The sequence below is a fragment of the Corvus hawaiiensis genome, chromosome 1 (genome assembly GCF_020740725.1).
Source record: "Corvus hawaiiensis isolate bCorHaw1 chromosome 1, bCorHaw1.pri.cur, whole genome shotgun sequence".
In the NCBI taxonomy this organism is placed as follows: Eukaryota; Metazoa; Chordata; class Aves; order Passeriformes; family Corvidae; genus Corvus; species Corvus hawaiiensis.
Window position 1 is genome coordinate 46,316,576 of NC_063213.1, and position 15,543 is coordinate 46,332,118.

At 46.9% G+C, this 15,543-nt stretch overlaps 1 protein-coding gene and 1 long non-coding RNA gene across 2 annotated transcripts; one reads left to right on the plus strand and one right to left on the minus strand.

Moving 5' to 3' along the window:
- The first annotated feature begins 1,759 nt into the window (after positions 1 to 1,759).
- Positions 1,760 to 4,184, plus strand: HOXA4 (homeobox A4). Its single transcript, XM_048302915.1, has 2 exons — positions 1,760 to 2,406; positions 2,947 to 4,184. The coding sequence occupies exons 1-2, from the start codon at positions 1,824 to 1,826 to the stop codon at positions 3,273 to 3,275; spliced, it is 912 nt and encodes a 303-aa protein (XP_048158872.1). The 5' UTR covers positions 1,760 to 1,823; the 3' UTR covers positions 3,276 to 4,184.
- Positions 4,185 to 13,629: 9,445 nt separating this feature from the next.
- On the minus strand, positions 13,630 to 15,446 carry LOC125325706. Its single transcript, XR_007203493.1, has 2 exons — positions 14,638 to 15,446; positions 13,630 to 14,429 (listed from the first exon to the last, which is right to left on the minus strand). It is a non-coding gene; the product is annotated as an uncharacterized LOC125325706 (long non-coding RNA).
- Between the last annotated feature and the right edge of the window lie 97 nt (positions 15,447 to 15,543).

Genomic DNA, 15,543 nt, shown 5'->3' on the forward strand with positions numbered 1-15,543 from the left:
GTAGGAGGAAATGAGTGATTGTTTAGATAAGTATCCCAGTATACCCAAGTGCTGGAAATGTTCTAACATATTACAAGCCGCATGCAATGTGCATGGCTGTGTGTCTGTGGATAAAATATAAATCGATACGATGTGTGTCTTGTTAGATAGAATATATATTCAAATAGAATTTTATTGCATGTATCCATTATCTATAAAACTGCAAAAGACAATAATCTGAATTTAAACCTGGGTAACTGTTAATGTAATATCTTTAGGAGGGTAAGATCTAAACCATATCATATTTACGCTTGATATATTAGAAGTATTTTCCCATACCAGCAGATGAGATTAGCCACTCAGCAATTATATTCTCTAAGGGTGCGGTAAATATTTCTATGTGTTTATATGCTTTCCTGTAAAGATGAAAAAAATAATCCGAAAAGTTCGCGCCTACTCCAAATGTGGCAGACTAGCTGATGTTCAATAAGCATTTTTTTTCCCCTCAGAATAAGAGCGTAATTAGTTTAACCATCAAATTTCAATTACCTAAGGTCAGGGCGGTTGCCTCGTTTCCCCCTGAGCTGCAAATACCGTTAACAGTCTCAGTTTTAGCAACCTAGAAGTGCCCGAGTGCCCTCGCCCTCCTACACCAGGGTTTGTGAGTTACTTCTGCGAAGGCGCTAGCGTTTTCTCATGGAAGTGAAAATTAAGAAATAAACCCAAGACGAGGCATACCGAACCTACGGACTTAAATTCGTAGTTCAGAAAGCTCTCCTCCGCGGGGAGGGATGCTCACAGTGAGCCCTGCAATCGCCGGTAGGAAGTGTTTGATACCGTCGTGTCCGTCTTCCCCTCTCCCTTCCCCCTCTGTTCCCCGTTATTTTCAGGCTCGCTCTATGCCTCACACTCCGCAAGCCCCCCGATGACTCTCCTCGGCCTCCCCGCGACCTTCATTCTAACTTTTGCATCTATTCCTCCAATTAGCACAGCTTCAAAGGCGCAAAGGGCTGTCCCTGGAGCTCGCGGCTGCCCGCGGTCCGCAGCGGCGGGGCGCTGGGGACAGACCCAGGAGGGCGGCCGGTGGCCTGTGCCCGACAGCCGCTGCCGCCCTCTGCCTGCGCGCAGCCCCGGCGTTTGGAGATGGGCTTGTTTAAAAGGATTGTGCAACGCCTTGTGCAATGCCTGCCTCCCTCTGGATCACGCAGCTGGGCTGCGCTCCGCTTCCTCGCCCCGCTTCCTACACTCTCCCACGGGAGAACGAAGACACAAAAAGTGCTGGGGCGGGCGGGGTGGGTGGGACACTGTCAAAGCCGGATTAGTTTTATCTCGCTTGACACCGCGACTGCTGGACGCGGCCCGGGTCGGCGAGCGGGAGGAGCCGGGGATGCTGGTGAGGAGAGGACGCGGGGCGCTCCCTCGCCAGGCAGCCGCCGCCCGTGGGGGAGGCGCGGTCCCCGCGGAGGGTCCGCGGGCGCGGAGCTGCCCTGCGGCCGCTCGTCCCTCTTCCATTTCCTGATCCGGGGTCCGCGGCCCCGCGCGGTAATTGGCGCTGGCGGTCAGGTGGTGGCGGGGCGGTGGGGGGTGCGGGTGTGTGTGTGCGCGGGTGTGTGTTTGTGTGTGTTGTAGGCGCTCCAGGGGTGGGAAGAGAGGAAGGGAGGGGAGTGCAGCGGGGAAGGGGGGGGAAGGGCTGGAGGCCCAAACTTTGGCAGCGGCAGCACTTGACAGCAGCGGGAGGGGGAGAGGGAGGGAAGGGAGGGAAGGGGGGGGAAGGGGAGGGGCCTCGCCGAGCCCAGAAAAACGACAACGCGAGAAAAATTAGTATTTTTGCACTTCACAAATTAATGACCATGAGTTCGTTTTTGATAAACTCCAACTACATCGAGCCCAAATTCCCTCCCTGCGAGGAATACACGCAGCACAGCGGCAGCGCCGGCAGCTCCGCCAGCTACCACCCTCACCACTCGCACCCGCACGGTCCGCCGCCGCCGCCGCCGCCGCACCTGCACGCCGCGCACCCGGGCCCGGCGCTGCCCGAGTACTTCCCGCGGCAGCGCCGGGAACCGGGCTACCAGGCTCCCGCGGCGCCGCCGGGGCCGCCGGGGCCGCCTCCCGAGGCGCTCTACCCCGCGCAGGCACCCTCCTACCCCCAGGCGCCCTACAGCTACAGCAGCGCCGGCAGCGCCGCCCCGGGCCCCGAGCAGCCGCCCCCGGGCGCCTCGCCGCCGCCGCCCGCCAAGGGCCACCCCGGCCCGCCCCAGCCCCTGCTCCCAGGCCATGCCCTGCAGCGCCGCTGCGAAGCAGCCCCCGCCGCCGGGGCCGGCACCGGGCCCGCCTGTCCTCTGCTGCCCGACAAGAGTCTGCCCGGGTTGAAGGGGAAGGAGCCGGTGGTCTACCCCTGGATGAAGAAGATCCATGTGAGCACGGGTGAGTTGCCCTTGCCAGGGGGAGGTGGGGATGCGCCTGCAGAGGAGGGAAGGGGGGAGGGTGCTCCCGGGGCCGGGATGGGTCGTTGCGTGTGTGGCTTTTTTTTTCCCTCCTTCTCCCTCCGCGTTTCCTAATAGGAAAAAAGAAAGAAAAAAAAAAAGAGAGAGAGAAAAAAAAAAAGAGAAAAAAAAAAAGAAAAAAGTGAGAAACCTTTTGTATCCGGGGTCCTTTATCAAAAGATTTACGAGACGCCAAACTGTTAGGGCAGTAATTATAGCCCCCATAAATTTAATTGCCCTGCAGTGGCTCTGGGCCATGTGTCTTTGAAGCTTTTCTTCTAACCCAAATGCCCATCACCATTTTTTATTGCTCCTCGATTGTCCCCACTGTCGATAGGCTGTGAAACAATTTTTCTTGCCGTTTATGTATCTTATGTGAACCCGGTGTCAAGTTATTATATAATGATTATGTTCCATCCCTTCCCCTCTCCTTCTTTCCCATCCGCGTGTGTATCTGTGTGCCTGTGTGTGCACGTTTCAGTCAATCCCAATTACAACGGAGGGGAGCCCAAGAGGTCTCGCACTGCCTACACCAGACAGCAGGTCCTGGAGCTGGAGAAGGAGTTTCACTTCAACCGCTACCTGACCAGAAGGCGACGCATCGAGATCGCGCACACCCTCTGCCTCTCCGAGCGCCAGGTCAAAATCTGGTTCCAGAACAGGCGCATGAAGTGGAAGAAAGACCATAAACTGCCTAATACAAAGATGCGCTCCTCAAACCAGTCCACACTGAGCCAGCAGTCCAAAGCACAGACACAGGGCCACCCCCATCCGCTCGATGGGGCTACACCCAACGCAGCCGCGCTATAAATACGGTTTTTGGTTTGAGTCTTTTTGTTGGTTTTTGGTTGGTTTTTTTGTTTGTTTGTTTTTTGGGTTTTTTTTTTTAAATATATATATTTACCTATCTATTGGGGTTTTCAAGCTGCCTCGAGGTGGTGGCTGGCCTTTTGGACCAAACTGTGTAAAACAAAACAGGAGCAGAAAAGGAAGATGAGACGTGTCCAAGAACGGGCACATGTTTAAACCAAAACCCGGACGATTGTCTACATTGTATATAGATAATGGTTCCATGCCCATCATTTTTTTCTATTTATGGAAACGCTCTCTTGCCCTCGGTGTAAGAGAGGGCTGGATGCTGTCATGGACAAATTCTCTGTACCTAAGACGGACTCTTTTTCTTTTTTCTTTTTTTTTTATATTTCTTTTTTGTTTTAGGGAACATTTTAAAAATAAAAAAACCCAACATTTAAAGCAAAGAGCTCGTGAGACGCTTGTGTAAGGCATTGACTTGAATAGCGCTGTTTTGTGGTGTGTTCATGGATTCCTCTGTGCGTGCTTGTGTGTGTGATGGTGCACAGGCACGTATACACACAGACCAACATGGGAGAGAACGAACACGTCCACAAGAGGTTAAAGACTTATGAAAAAGTCCCCTTACGTTGTCTAAAGGAAAATGTTTTATGTATCAAAGGTAACTTAACTGGTTTTAAGTGTAGCCCCCTCAGTAGCTGTGATCTATTAGTTTTTCTCCACATTCCCTATTGCATTTATTTAAAGAAATATTGCTATAAAGGCTGTTGCTGTCTTCCTATTTGGCACCGTCTAAATAGTTTGGGTACATGTACAATTTGTGGATTTTTGGTGTAATGTATAACAGTGCCAAATGCTAGTAATAAAGATTATTCTGTACAAAAGAATTAAATGCTTGAAACACAAGTCCACTATGTGCTCTTTCATCCACCTTGTGCTTGGCTGGTGTTGGCATCAGGAATGGAAAACAACGGTTTAATGCATTGTTTTAGCTTGGATTCATCTTGTCAATAAGGTAATGGTTATTTTAAATGTGATGAAAAACGTCCTGACTCCTACATGCCTGGCTGGGAAAAATTGTGTCGCAGGACGAGGAAGGGTCTTGCTTCATTGTATAGGTGAGTGGTGCTCTCTTTAGCTGACTTAGAATGAGTCTGACACCACTGATGGCCGTGCAACTGTTTTCAGCTGCCTGACAAGAGAAACTGTGCATCTTCTGGGAGCCAATAAGCTCCCATGCCGTGATAACACTTTAAATCTTTAGCCAGTCGTGATTTATTCATTCATTTTCACCCGATTATGATTTCTTAGCTGGCTAGCCCTATTTAAGGGGAATACATGAACAGTAATCTAAACTTTCTTTTTAAGCTGCCTTTTCTGTTTCTGTTTCTTTTGTTTTGTTTTGAGATTATTTCGAAATGTGTTCGGAAAGCCTCGGTAGACACATGAATTTGTATACAACTCATGAGGCTTATTCGACCGAGATTGTCACAACTACTGTGGCAAAATGGGATTCAACTGGTTCCAGCTCAGCCTGCGCATCTTGCTGCTTCCAGGCAGCTAAGGAGTTCAGGCAAAGCAGGGCTGCTAACAGAGAGCCCTGCTTGGGGCTTTCACGACACGGTATAGCACTGAGCTGAGTAGGAAAAGTCTTGGAAAGGAGCTCAAGTGCTAGTAAATCTTCCAGGGAAGGCCTGAAGGCCAATATTTATTTACTTACCCAAATACATACAAGATGGATTCTTGGAATCAGTGCTTGTCCTCACGTGAGGCCGCCCGGACCAGGGGCATCATCACCCCTGGTTGAGGCAGCACCAGGCTCCAAAGGTGGTACCAGCATCGTTGCCTAGCCATGGAATATGGACCATGCCAGAGAAAAATGTAACGTGCCACTGGCAGAACACGTTCAGCATCAGGGAGGTGGCGGCTGTAAATACCCTCAGCGAACACTGCTGTCCCCATACCTGACCAAAGAGCAGGCCTGAAAAGCACATTTCTGCTCACATATTGCTGTTTACTAAATCCCGAGTAGCCAGTTGTGGCCTTATAAATGGAAAAATATGTAGCTGTATGTGAGGTAACTATTATCCACAAATGTATAACTTTTCATTTGGGTTATTGTTGAGAATCCCTTAACATATTTAGAGCCAAAATTAGCACAACTGAGCAAAATTCCAGCTGAAATGTATTAACTGGCAGTGCAGGATTTCTTTAGTGTGCAGCCTATGTGTATCAACCTGGTTTGCTCCCATTGTAAAGAGAAATGAAATCACGCTGCAAATAGCAATTTTAGCGAGAATCATTAATCACCTCCTACAATAAATACTTCTTTGTAATTCAACAGCGGTTCTGAAAGGCATTCTCTTGGAAAAGTCTGTGAAGACGCAAAGGATTTTCCTGGGGGAAAAAAAAAGTGGTCATGTGTAAAGACACAGCATCTTGGCTGTCTGCTAAAAAAATGTACACTCTCTTGTTGGAGATTGAACTGCGGACTGCAAAATACCCCATGGCAGATTATCATCGTTTAAGGTAAATTCTCCTTCCGTCTTTTCCCCCCTCTGCCTCTGCTGGGAGCAGAATGATGCTCCCGGGCTGGGAGCCCTCTGCTCCCCATCCCATACCTCTCCTCTTTACAATAACTTCAAAAATTACATCGTCCTGTTTAAATTCTCGCATTGTGCTCCCTTTGCTAAGGCAACCAGGAGTTCACCGAGAGGACAAATTTTCTATCCCATTAATTGTTTTTTTTAGAGGAGCAGACTGACCCTTCAAACCCTTGACCTTTAAAGACAGTATTCTTTTTAATCCGGCACTTGGACCTAAATGTCTCTTCCCCCCTCCCTCTCTCTCGATCTCCCGGTGTCTCTCACACACGAATTTATCTGCTCTGGCCACAAAGGAGAGTGCAGCCCAAAACGCTGGAAGTGGAAGTGTGTCAATATTTCAAAGAAAGAGCAAATCACCTCGGAGTCAATTTGCTGTCCGCAGGGAACGCCACTCGGTTAACCCCGGCACCCAGCTCCCCTCCACCCACCAAGAAAAATGCTCCTCTTCCAAGATCCCCCTCCTCGTTTCTCCTGCAAGCTCTTGCTATACCTGGTGTTTCATTACATGAGGAGCTGAACTGTGACAAGCGCCTTGTGGTATTTAATAACCAGGGCCATCCTGCATTGGGGGATTACGCAATGCTAGGATTTTTTGGTTTGCTTGCTTGGTTGGTTTTTAAAATTTTTTTTATTATTTCTCTTTTTTCTTTCTTTCTTCCCCCCCCCCCCCCCCCAGGGTGCTTGCAGTCCCAGGTCTTCTTGCCCCGTGTTTGTAAACGAGAAGGGGTGGGGGGAGCCCTCACACAGGCGGAGATCCTGACAGGCTTGCCGTGAAACTCCAGCTCTCCCCGGCCCCCCCGTCTCGCGTCGGGGCCGTATTCGGGCAGCCCGGGCTCGCCCGCCGTTCCCGCACCTCCGCCCGAGCCGGCCGGGCGGCGCGGCCGCGGGACCCGCACGTCACGTCCCCGAGGAGGCGGAGGCTCTTGCCATGTCCGCAGCCTCATGGCCTGGCCGGGCCGCGGCGGGGTGGGACTCCGGGGTGTCGCTCCAGGGCTGTCCCCTCCAGCGGGGTGCTGCGCGGGCGCCCAAGCCCTGCCCACGCGGGTCCCGGTGGGGTCGGGGCTCCCCGCGTGGGCAGGAGAAGCTCCGCGGCCGCCTCCCTCCGGCCCCGGGCAGCCCTACTGGCTCCGCCCGGGCCCGCGGACAGGCAGCACTCACCCGAGGAAGACGGCCCGTGGAATTCCGCCCTGATGCTCTCCCGTCCCCCTGCCAGCAGAGCACAGAGCCCCCTCCCCGCTGCAGACAATGACGATCTGGGTTCTACTGATTCATCTGGCGGGGGAGGGAGGGTGTAAAGCTGACCCAGCTCGCTGTGCAGAACGGGACAAACCCTTGTTAATAACGCCCCAGAGCTCTCCCTGGAAACTGAGGAGCTGTCAAAGGCAGTAGAGATTAGGGGACCCAAGTACGAGCATCCCTGCCCTCTCAGATAAAGGTGTTGCGTCTGTTCTGGGGGAGATATTGAAATTTTAATCTTTAGGGTCACGTGACTCATTAAATAATTAATGCAGATAGTCAGGAATGGATTTGTGGCCGTCAGTCCTCACTAAGAGTGATTCTCTCAGAAGTGAAACTCAACTCCTTATTACTGGAGTTTGTCTTTTCTTTCTTTCTTTCTTTCTTTCTTTCTTTCTTTTTCTTTCTTTCTTTCTTTCTTTCTCTCTCTTTCTCTCTTTCTCTCTTTCTCTCTTTCTTTCTTTCTTTCTTTCTTTCTTTCTTTCTTTCTTTCTTTCTTTCTTTCTTTCTTTCCTTCTTTCCTTCTTTCCTTCTTTCCTTCTTTCTCTTTCTTTCTTTTTTCTTTTTTTTTCCCTCTTAAAAAAACCCCCACCTGATTTATCTTGAAAGATTCTAAACTTCTTAAGCAAGCAATAGGGTCTGTGTTGGTAAGTAGGTAGTGTGTATTTCTAGCTTGATGACTTTAATTGTTTGTGCTTGCTTTGTCTGCTGAGCATTTGCTTAACAAGTTTAATATTTAGAAATGTTAAATCTTTGTTTTAGCTGCCTTGTGGTCACATTACGGCTTTTAGTGATTAAGTGTTACGGAGGCAAACACACTTGATAATGTTCTAATTCACACTGTGGAAGGCTGGGTGCCACAGTGCAGGAGGACCTGCTTTGTTCAATTTTCTTGGCGATAATAAATCACCGTCTCTTAATACAGGGCCAAAAAAGCAATGGAAAGGCAGTGAGCATTGCAAAGGAAAAGTCATGGGCGAATTTCTCAACGACTCATTAGTCTGAACGATTTATGTACGAACTTACAGTGCTGCAATGAATATTAGAGTTTGGGATAACAACAAATTTTTAAAAAGTCATAGTTTTCGTAAAGTGCTTTATTGCTACTTAGCAACTCTTTCAAGAAACAGCATACTTTAAAGGACCGTGGCAGTGTAAAATATGGTAGCGTGACCTAATAGCTCCAAAATAAATAACAGAAAGTCGCTGGCACCATTTTCAGGTACACGCTCCATATTTAACACGAGTGGGACAACCCAGTCACGGCACGCTTGATCGATGATTATTGCTGTTTGTAACATGATTATTGATTACGGATCAAACCAGCTAAGGTATGACTTTGAGCCTAAAATGCCAGGGGGTTCCCCCTGCACTGAAGCCGAGTGGAAGGAAAGGTAGAGCTTAGGATAACTACAGGAAGCAGCGCCGGGCTCCGTGATTGCAGTTCGAACTTTCCATTTTCTTTTGTGTTTGCCAGTAGATTTTAACAGTCAGCACTCGGAAATTTATGAGACAGCAATAAACAGTTTAGTAGGCTATTATTGCATGATTTTATGTGGACTGGAGTTCAACACCAAATTTAAAATTATTAGTGTAATTATGGAACTACTAAATTACCAAAGCAAAGTATCTGCTGGAAAAGTTCTCCCAAGACAGACTTAATATTTCCAGGGCTCAGATAACACCCTTCAGCAAGAACGGTGTTATTTAATTATTAGCATTTACATTTACTGACGATTGTAAGATGCATTAGATGGGTTTTATAAGCAAGACTGAATACAGGGGTAGATTACTATGTGTGACAAATTCATATGTAAAAGTGATTCAGTAAGTAGCATGCAAATAATCTGACTATTGTCTTTTTGGACTGTGCAATAGTGTTTATTTTAGGGGAAAAGAAGCAGCCCGATTTTTTCCCCTCTGTCAATGGCTTTCAGTGATGTTGATTTTTTTCGTTGATTTTTTTTTTTTCCCCAAGCATTTGGGCCCGATCCCGCTTCACTGAGGTCAATTGTTAGTCTCTTACTGAGCTTGCGGTGGCAGGATTGGGCCCCGGCTAACCGTTTGAATAAAAGCCCAACCACAATACGCCCCGCATTTAAACTGGAACCCTTTCCGAGTTTAATTCAGCAGAGATGAACACCACGACTTGTGTTTAATGTCTGTTCTTGATTAAATGATCCTAAACAAAGGTTTCCCAGAGGAAAATAAAGCAGACGTTCATGTAACAAGAGTTAGGAATGACAATATTTCCAAACACTTGGAGACAGAAGGCATAGCTGTCTACGGGGGGAAAAAAAATTAAGGAAAAAACCCCAACCAAAACAACGGCACGCTTTTATTTCTCAGCTCCCCGTGCTCTTCACCCGGGTGGGAATCCACGTTCCTCGCGGGAGCCCGAGTCCTCTCCGTCCCCTCCCGCCCCTCTCCGGGCTCTCCCAGCGCACCCGGCAAACCATGTATTGCCAATGAAGGAGCAAAATACCTCCCCCTGCACTCCCCGGTAAGGCACTGTTTGTTGCTTGTTTGCAGGGAGCCCCGAAACGAAGCCGCTCGGCCAGGGCGGTGGAAGAAGCTGGGAGCGCCTCAGCCCAACCCTGCGCAGCTGGAGGAGGTAAGAGCCAGGCAGCGGCCGCTGCTTTTGTGCCCGTGGCAGCTGTAAGAATGCGATTTGCCTGGTACCTGCATGAAGAACAAGACTGCTGGAATGAGATTTTGTTGTTGTTGCGATAAATATTTAACCTAGCTGGAATTTTTTTTTCTGGATTGGCTCTATTCATCTTCCATGGGTGGTGAATGCGCGTGTCTGGGCAGACAAAGAAGTGTACGGGACCTGAGTGATCGCCATCCTTATAAAGGCATTGGGGACAGGAAGGATGCAAAGTCATCTGAAGAGCGAAAGAGTTAGAAAATTTCTTTGTCCGTTCTTAGCTCCTTCCGAAATCAAAGGCACCAGGCGAGGGAGAGAGGGTTGGAGCCAATTCGGTGTTGAATGGCTGCTTATCGCGGCTTGTCTGTTCGCCTCCTCCTCGAGGAGTTCCGCAGCCAGTCCTGCAAACGAGAAGTGCGTGTGGGGATGTTAGAAAACCTGATTTTTGTCTGCGTGCATACAACAGAATGGCTCGCGAATAAATTTCGGGTATTTGTCCGTCCTGGCCTGCTTTGCACTCAGTGGAGGTCGGTGTCTGGTGGTTCGGAGTTGCTGAAGTCCTTGATGCGCTTGGTCCTTTGGCAGGAGAAAAGAAATGTTTTCCATAGTGACAATGTTTTTATGTCGGCCGTCGAGAGGGGAGGATTACATAGAATTAGCTCAAATTCCTGCTAGATTTACCTGCTTCTTTTTGGATGTTGATGTACAATTAGTGTATTTTACTACCTTTTAAAAGCGGCCATAAATTACAGGACTACAAGGGCTCTTTGTGTTGGCTTAATGAGCTGCTTAAATCTTAACTACAAAAAGGCGCTGCAAATGTCTATTCACGCTTGTGTTCGGAAATTGAAAGCGAAAACACGGTGCGAAGGAACCTTCCTCCGGTGGCATGTACCCACAACATTGCGGGCAGAGATATTTGGGATTCCTTAACGGACCCAACACCGGCAGACTCAGCTGACTCTGAGCAGAGCTTCTCACACAAGGGCACAGTCGATAACGCTGCTCTTTTTATCTACTTGGAAATGATCAAAGACCAACTTTATCAGACGCACGGATGTAGGTAAACAGCTCTGCGTCCCAGCAGATTGCAAATCTTTCGAGGTAGCGAGGAAATAAGTACTTAAATCGTACGGATGATTCCCATTTCATCTCCACACGGGAGTGATAGGCACACCTCTTACCAACTGGCATAAAAGTAAACTTGAAGCACAGTAAAAATTCTAAATCTAATTATACTGGAGATAACTTTAAATAGCATTAATGCTAAGAGTGGCTATTAATACCAGAACGGGCACAAAGGATCTCCCTTAATGAAGGCACGTTATGAACTCAGATCTGTTTGTTGTTACTGAGGCTGGAATTTAAACTCAGCTCGAAGCCATGTGTATAAAGCACAGAAAAATCAGTAGCAGACCTACTGATAAACTCCACATTTTTCTACTAGAAACAGTCTTTCGGGTCTCCAAATCATCAAGGTAATAAAACACAACGTTGAGTGTCCAGGAACAGGAGCAAAGCAATAAATGGGGTGGTGAGGAAAGTTTAGCTCCTGCGACTCGCAAGATCATTTGAATTTGTATCTGAAAACTCGTGATCACGCTACTAGAGCAAGGAAAACTTTCTCCAAATTCGGCGGAAGGGAATAATTTTCAGCTGCAATTCAGGACAACACAAAGTTAGGCAGACTCCCTCTTCTGCCTTCCCAAAGCACACTCTGTGAAAGGTATTCACACGTCAAGAAGTTACTTTTCTTAAGAATTAATTAGTTTCCCCACTATAAACACCAAGTTAATTGTTAAACAGTAGTTTTAGGATTAACTTGACCATTAATACTAATAAAGATGTTCGCAGAAACAGGGTTTGAAGCCAATAGCCACAGCTAGCGTTAAGGCATTTCAGATGACTTATGATTGTGATTTATTGCTTTTGTAGTTTCTATTTGCTCAAGACTGTAACTTCTAAAGCCATCTTTCTACTTTTGACGCAAAGCAGTCGATAACTTTTTACAACAGCCCCAAGAAAGACTTGCTTTGCTTTTTTCAACATCTGCTCCATTCTCCATTAATTTCAGTTTCATTGTTGCAGAAGAACTTCTCTATGTGTTTCTTCTATGGGATGTAAACACACCAAATTTAAAAGAACTGCGAATCCATTTCAAGCAAGTATCAGCCTTGGCTTACAATAAGTATGAGAGCTGTGGAATTACCAAGCATGCTGATAGTTATAGATTCGGGCATGCCGAGTGTGCCTAATGCCCTCTCTTTTTTAAAAAGTCTGTAGTTTTTATTCCAGTTCCTAGTGAGGGATAATATATGTATACCCTGGTCCTAGCTTAGTCACTTCCATATGAAAAATTGCAAAGTTTTCTCCTGCTGTAACGTCATGCTGACTTTGCTGCAATGCCACTACCCTACACTGTTACTAATGGGTTTACATTCCAGTGGCCCGCTTCTACAATCCAGGCGAGAGTGTAACAAGACTTGGCCATAACACTAAAAGTCACCTTTAAAAAGAAAACTCCTTCCATTCTGTTCAATGAAGTGCAGGTGAAACAGTAAGAGGGGATATGTAGTTAGCTTCTTTGAGCTCATGGGAGATGGTGGAAAGATTTAGGCAAGGGTGTGTAGATGATGATGCACAATGCTGGACTCGCAGAACTGAACCAGGAGCACGCTAAAAGCGTGAACTATCTGATTTACTTTGACTCCTTCCAGAAAAGTTGTGTGAGTGAAGGGTTTCTTTTGTTTGTTTAGCTTATTGTGTCAATAGCACAAGTTAAACAATCTTACAGGGAGGATGTGATCGGTTCACACACAGGCAAAGCTGCCTGGCTCAGGGGCCACATACAACTTTGCTTTTTCCTTTTTTTTCTTAATTTTTTCCCCTTAGGCAAAGAGCTCCCCCTCCCCAATTCTTTTTTTTTTTCCAACGTTAGAAACCTATAATTTTGTGCATCACTCAAACTAGCTGTATAGGAAATGCGTAAGCACAGGTTTAACAGCAAGGTCCCAAAAGATTTTGCAAAATTCAGAGGCACGCCAGTGAAGGAAGGTGTATTCTTCATAGTGTGTTACGAGGACAAAAATCAACTAGCCTCTTAGAAGAGACTCTTTTTTGCCTTTGTCAGGTAATTATAGGTCTTTTTAGTTTCTACAGGAGCCCTGATGTAGCGTGTGGGAGTTGAGCAAGCCCTGTACAATGGCAGAGTAGAGGCAGCTGGGGGTGGGGGGTAGGCTGATAATCGTCCCGTTTAGAAGGGGGCTGGAAATAATAGCATTAAGATTTGGGCTTTCTTCGGGGCTTGCAGAGGACATGCGACGTGGAGCAGAGTGGCGGGCCCGGGGAGCAAATGCCGGTTAATTAGGCTAAGTATCAAAGTGCAGCGTTATAAGAATTCTTCTTACCTTCCAATGGGCTTTGTGTAAAGAAATATTGGTGTGGGAGGAAAGAGAATCAGACCAATCTCGCCCCATAGTCATCTGCATCTCTTAGATTTTTTTTCCCCTCCCTTAAAACTCTTCTTTAACATATTGGGTTAAGGCTTTAAAAAGCGAAGGCTCGCGCTAAGAAACCCTGTTCCTTCAATGATTCCCTATTTCAAATAAAAGGATTTAAGTTGACGTATGACCACGTGAGCACATAATACAGCGCATTATTGTGGCATTTGGAGTGGAGACCCGGTCTGGCTCCGTCTGCGATTACGCTTTTCCAGTTTCTGTTCAGAGCAAGCACTGCTTTCTATTATTTTTTTTTTTTTTCTCCTGCCCCCATCACCGTCCCCACAAGAGCTGGCTATTTCGCTGACAGCTTTCGTTCCTTATGGAAAGGTTATTGTCGAGTCGAGAGGACGAAATGCTTCGTTAGAAAGGATGGATTTTATTTTAAGGTATTTCCGTTGATTGTTCATTTATGTGGTGAGTTATTGCTGTTCGAGGCAAAGGTCAGTAGCAGAGGCTGGAGTGAGTGCGTGTGTGTGCGTGCGGGTGTGTGTGCACCCGGAGCCAGGCTGCTTCCCCCTTTGTTTCAATTTGCTGTGGTAAATATTCAACTCTACCCTCGCAGCGAGCTGAGCAGGGAGAGTTTGCTTCTTTATTTATTTTTCTCCATAGAGATCCCACACTGCTGTTGATGGCCAGCTGCCTCTGCTACAGCCCCTCGATTGCCATCTTACCATTATTTATGACCGGCTAGAGATAGGAAGCCTCTCTTATTGTCGTGTTTGAATATTTTCCCCCTTAATTTTATTCTATTGTTTTCTCTGTGTGTTTGTGTGTTTATTTATTTATGTATTAGAGCAAGTCGGAGAAAACGATGTGGGGGGTGTGTGATGCTCCTCGGTCGGGGTCGTGCTCGAGTGTGCGGCGATGGTTGTTGTTTCATGGGTGTTTGTTCGGCCGCTGCCGCTCCGTAAATCGATGACTGTGCGATCGTGCTGCCATTTTATTTATGATGCTTTAGTGGTACTTTGTTTATTGTGCGAGGAGCGCTGCATGAGTGCTCAGCTCTATGGCAAAGCTTCCCCTTCCCAAATGAGCCAAGGCGCTCCTTTTTATTTCTCCGTGGTGAGAAGGAGCTGAACCAAGAGCCAGCCACGGCTTCTAACAATAAATCAGTCTTGAAAATGTGGGGGTTTATTCTGTCTCTCTGAATGGGGATCTGGATAGAGAGAATAAAAAGGAGAGGAGTGGAAAGTATCTTCTAGGAGAGCATATACTAGTCCTAAATCCATATCCATGCCGTCGCTTACATAAATATATATATATATCCATATATATAAATATGTAAGTATATGCATATACTTATCAATATGAATGAATAGATATGTATGAAGGACGTACTTTAAATGACAAAAATGAAAGATTACCTTGCTATCCAAAGAGAGCAAAATGCTATATGAAACCCTATTTCCCTGGTGTGCCCCGGCATTGGGAAAGGTTGGAGCACAGGGACTCGCTTTCCTCCAGGTCGCTCCATGCCTCTCGCCTATTCCTGTTGAACCATTTTCTGTCCAGTTACACGCTGTTTGTAATTGCTCGTCTTTAAGGGGTCAGAAAGAGAGGGAAAGAAGAAGAAAAGTGACCGATGATAAAAACTCCGCTGAGAGCACCAAAAAAAAGGTTATTTCCACTTGGAGATATTCGCGGCCATTCTGCAGAGACCTTCGGGGTTATGTTTGGGATGGTCTCACATTTTCCTGCTCTTTAAAGCCGCTCTCAAAGCAGAACTGACCCAAATAAATTTTATTTCCCCTTCTCGCCATGCTGAAGCATGGTGTTTCTCTCTTCAACAAGGGAAGGAGAGCTCTTTCGCTCCCATCTGTATGTCTAAAAGGCAAGACTGGCATTGCCGTATTTTGAAATGGGCCAAAACGTGCCTCAAAAATAAAATCCAAGCTTTAATTGCAGCTAAATTACTTGGCAGCCTTTCCTCTGATTTATGACCCAGTTTGGATGCATATTGACCCAGTTAAAATGCTCATAAATAATACAGTCCTGCTCTAGAGTAAAAAGAAGCAAGAAGAGTTCTGGAGGAGAGGGGGATTTCGGCGAGTTATGTAAATAACTTCAGTCTGTTGAGCAAATAGCAAAGAGTGCATCGCCTCTCTAGTGTTAGAAAATATAAACAAAAATTTAGATTGACCACGGCTTGCTTCGATTGTCCAGTCCTTCTCTAATTCAGTTGATATCCCCTTCTTACACTCTAACGACTGGGACAGGGACCACTTCCAGAATTGTCCCACTTCTCCCTCAACTCCCTGCCTTGCTATTTC

Excerpts from the sequence above, each read along its gene's own strand:
- HOXA4 (XM_048302915.1), top strand. The coding sequence starts at position 1,824 with ATGACCATGAGTTCGTTTTTGATAAACTCCAACTACATCGAGCCCAAA. Across the intron at positions 2,407-2,946 it reads GAAGATCCATGTGAGCACGG|TCAATCCCAATTACAACGGA; the intron begins GTGAGTTGCCCT and ends TGCACGTTTCAG.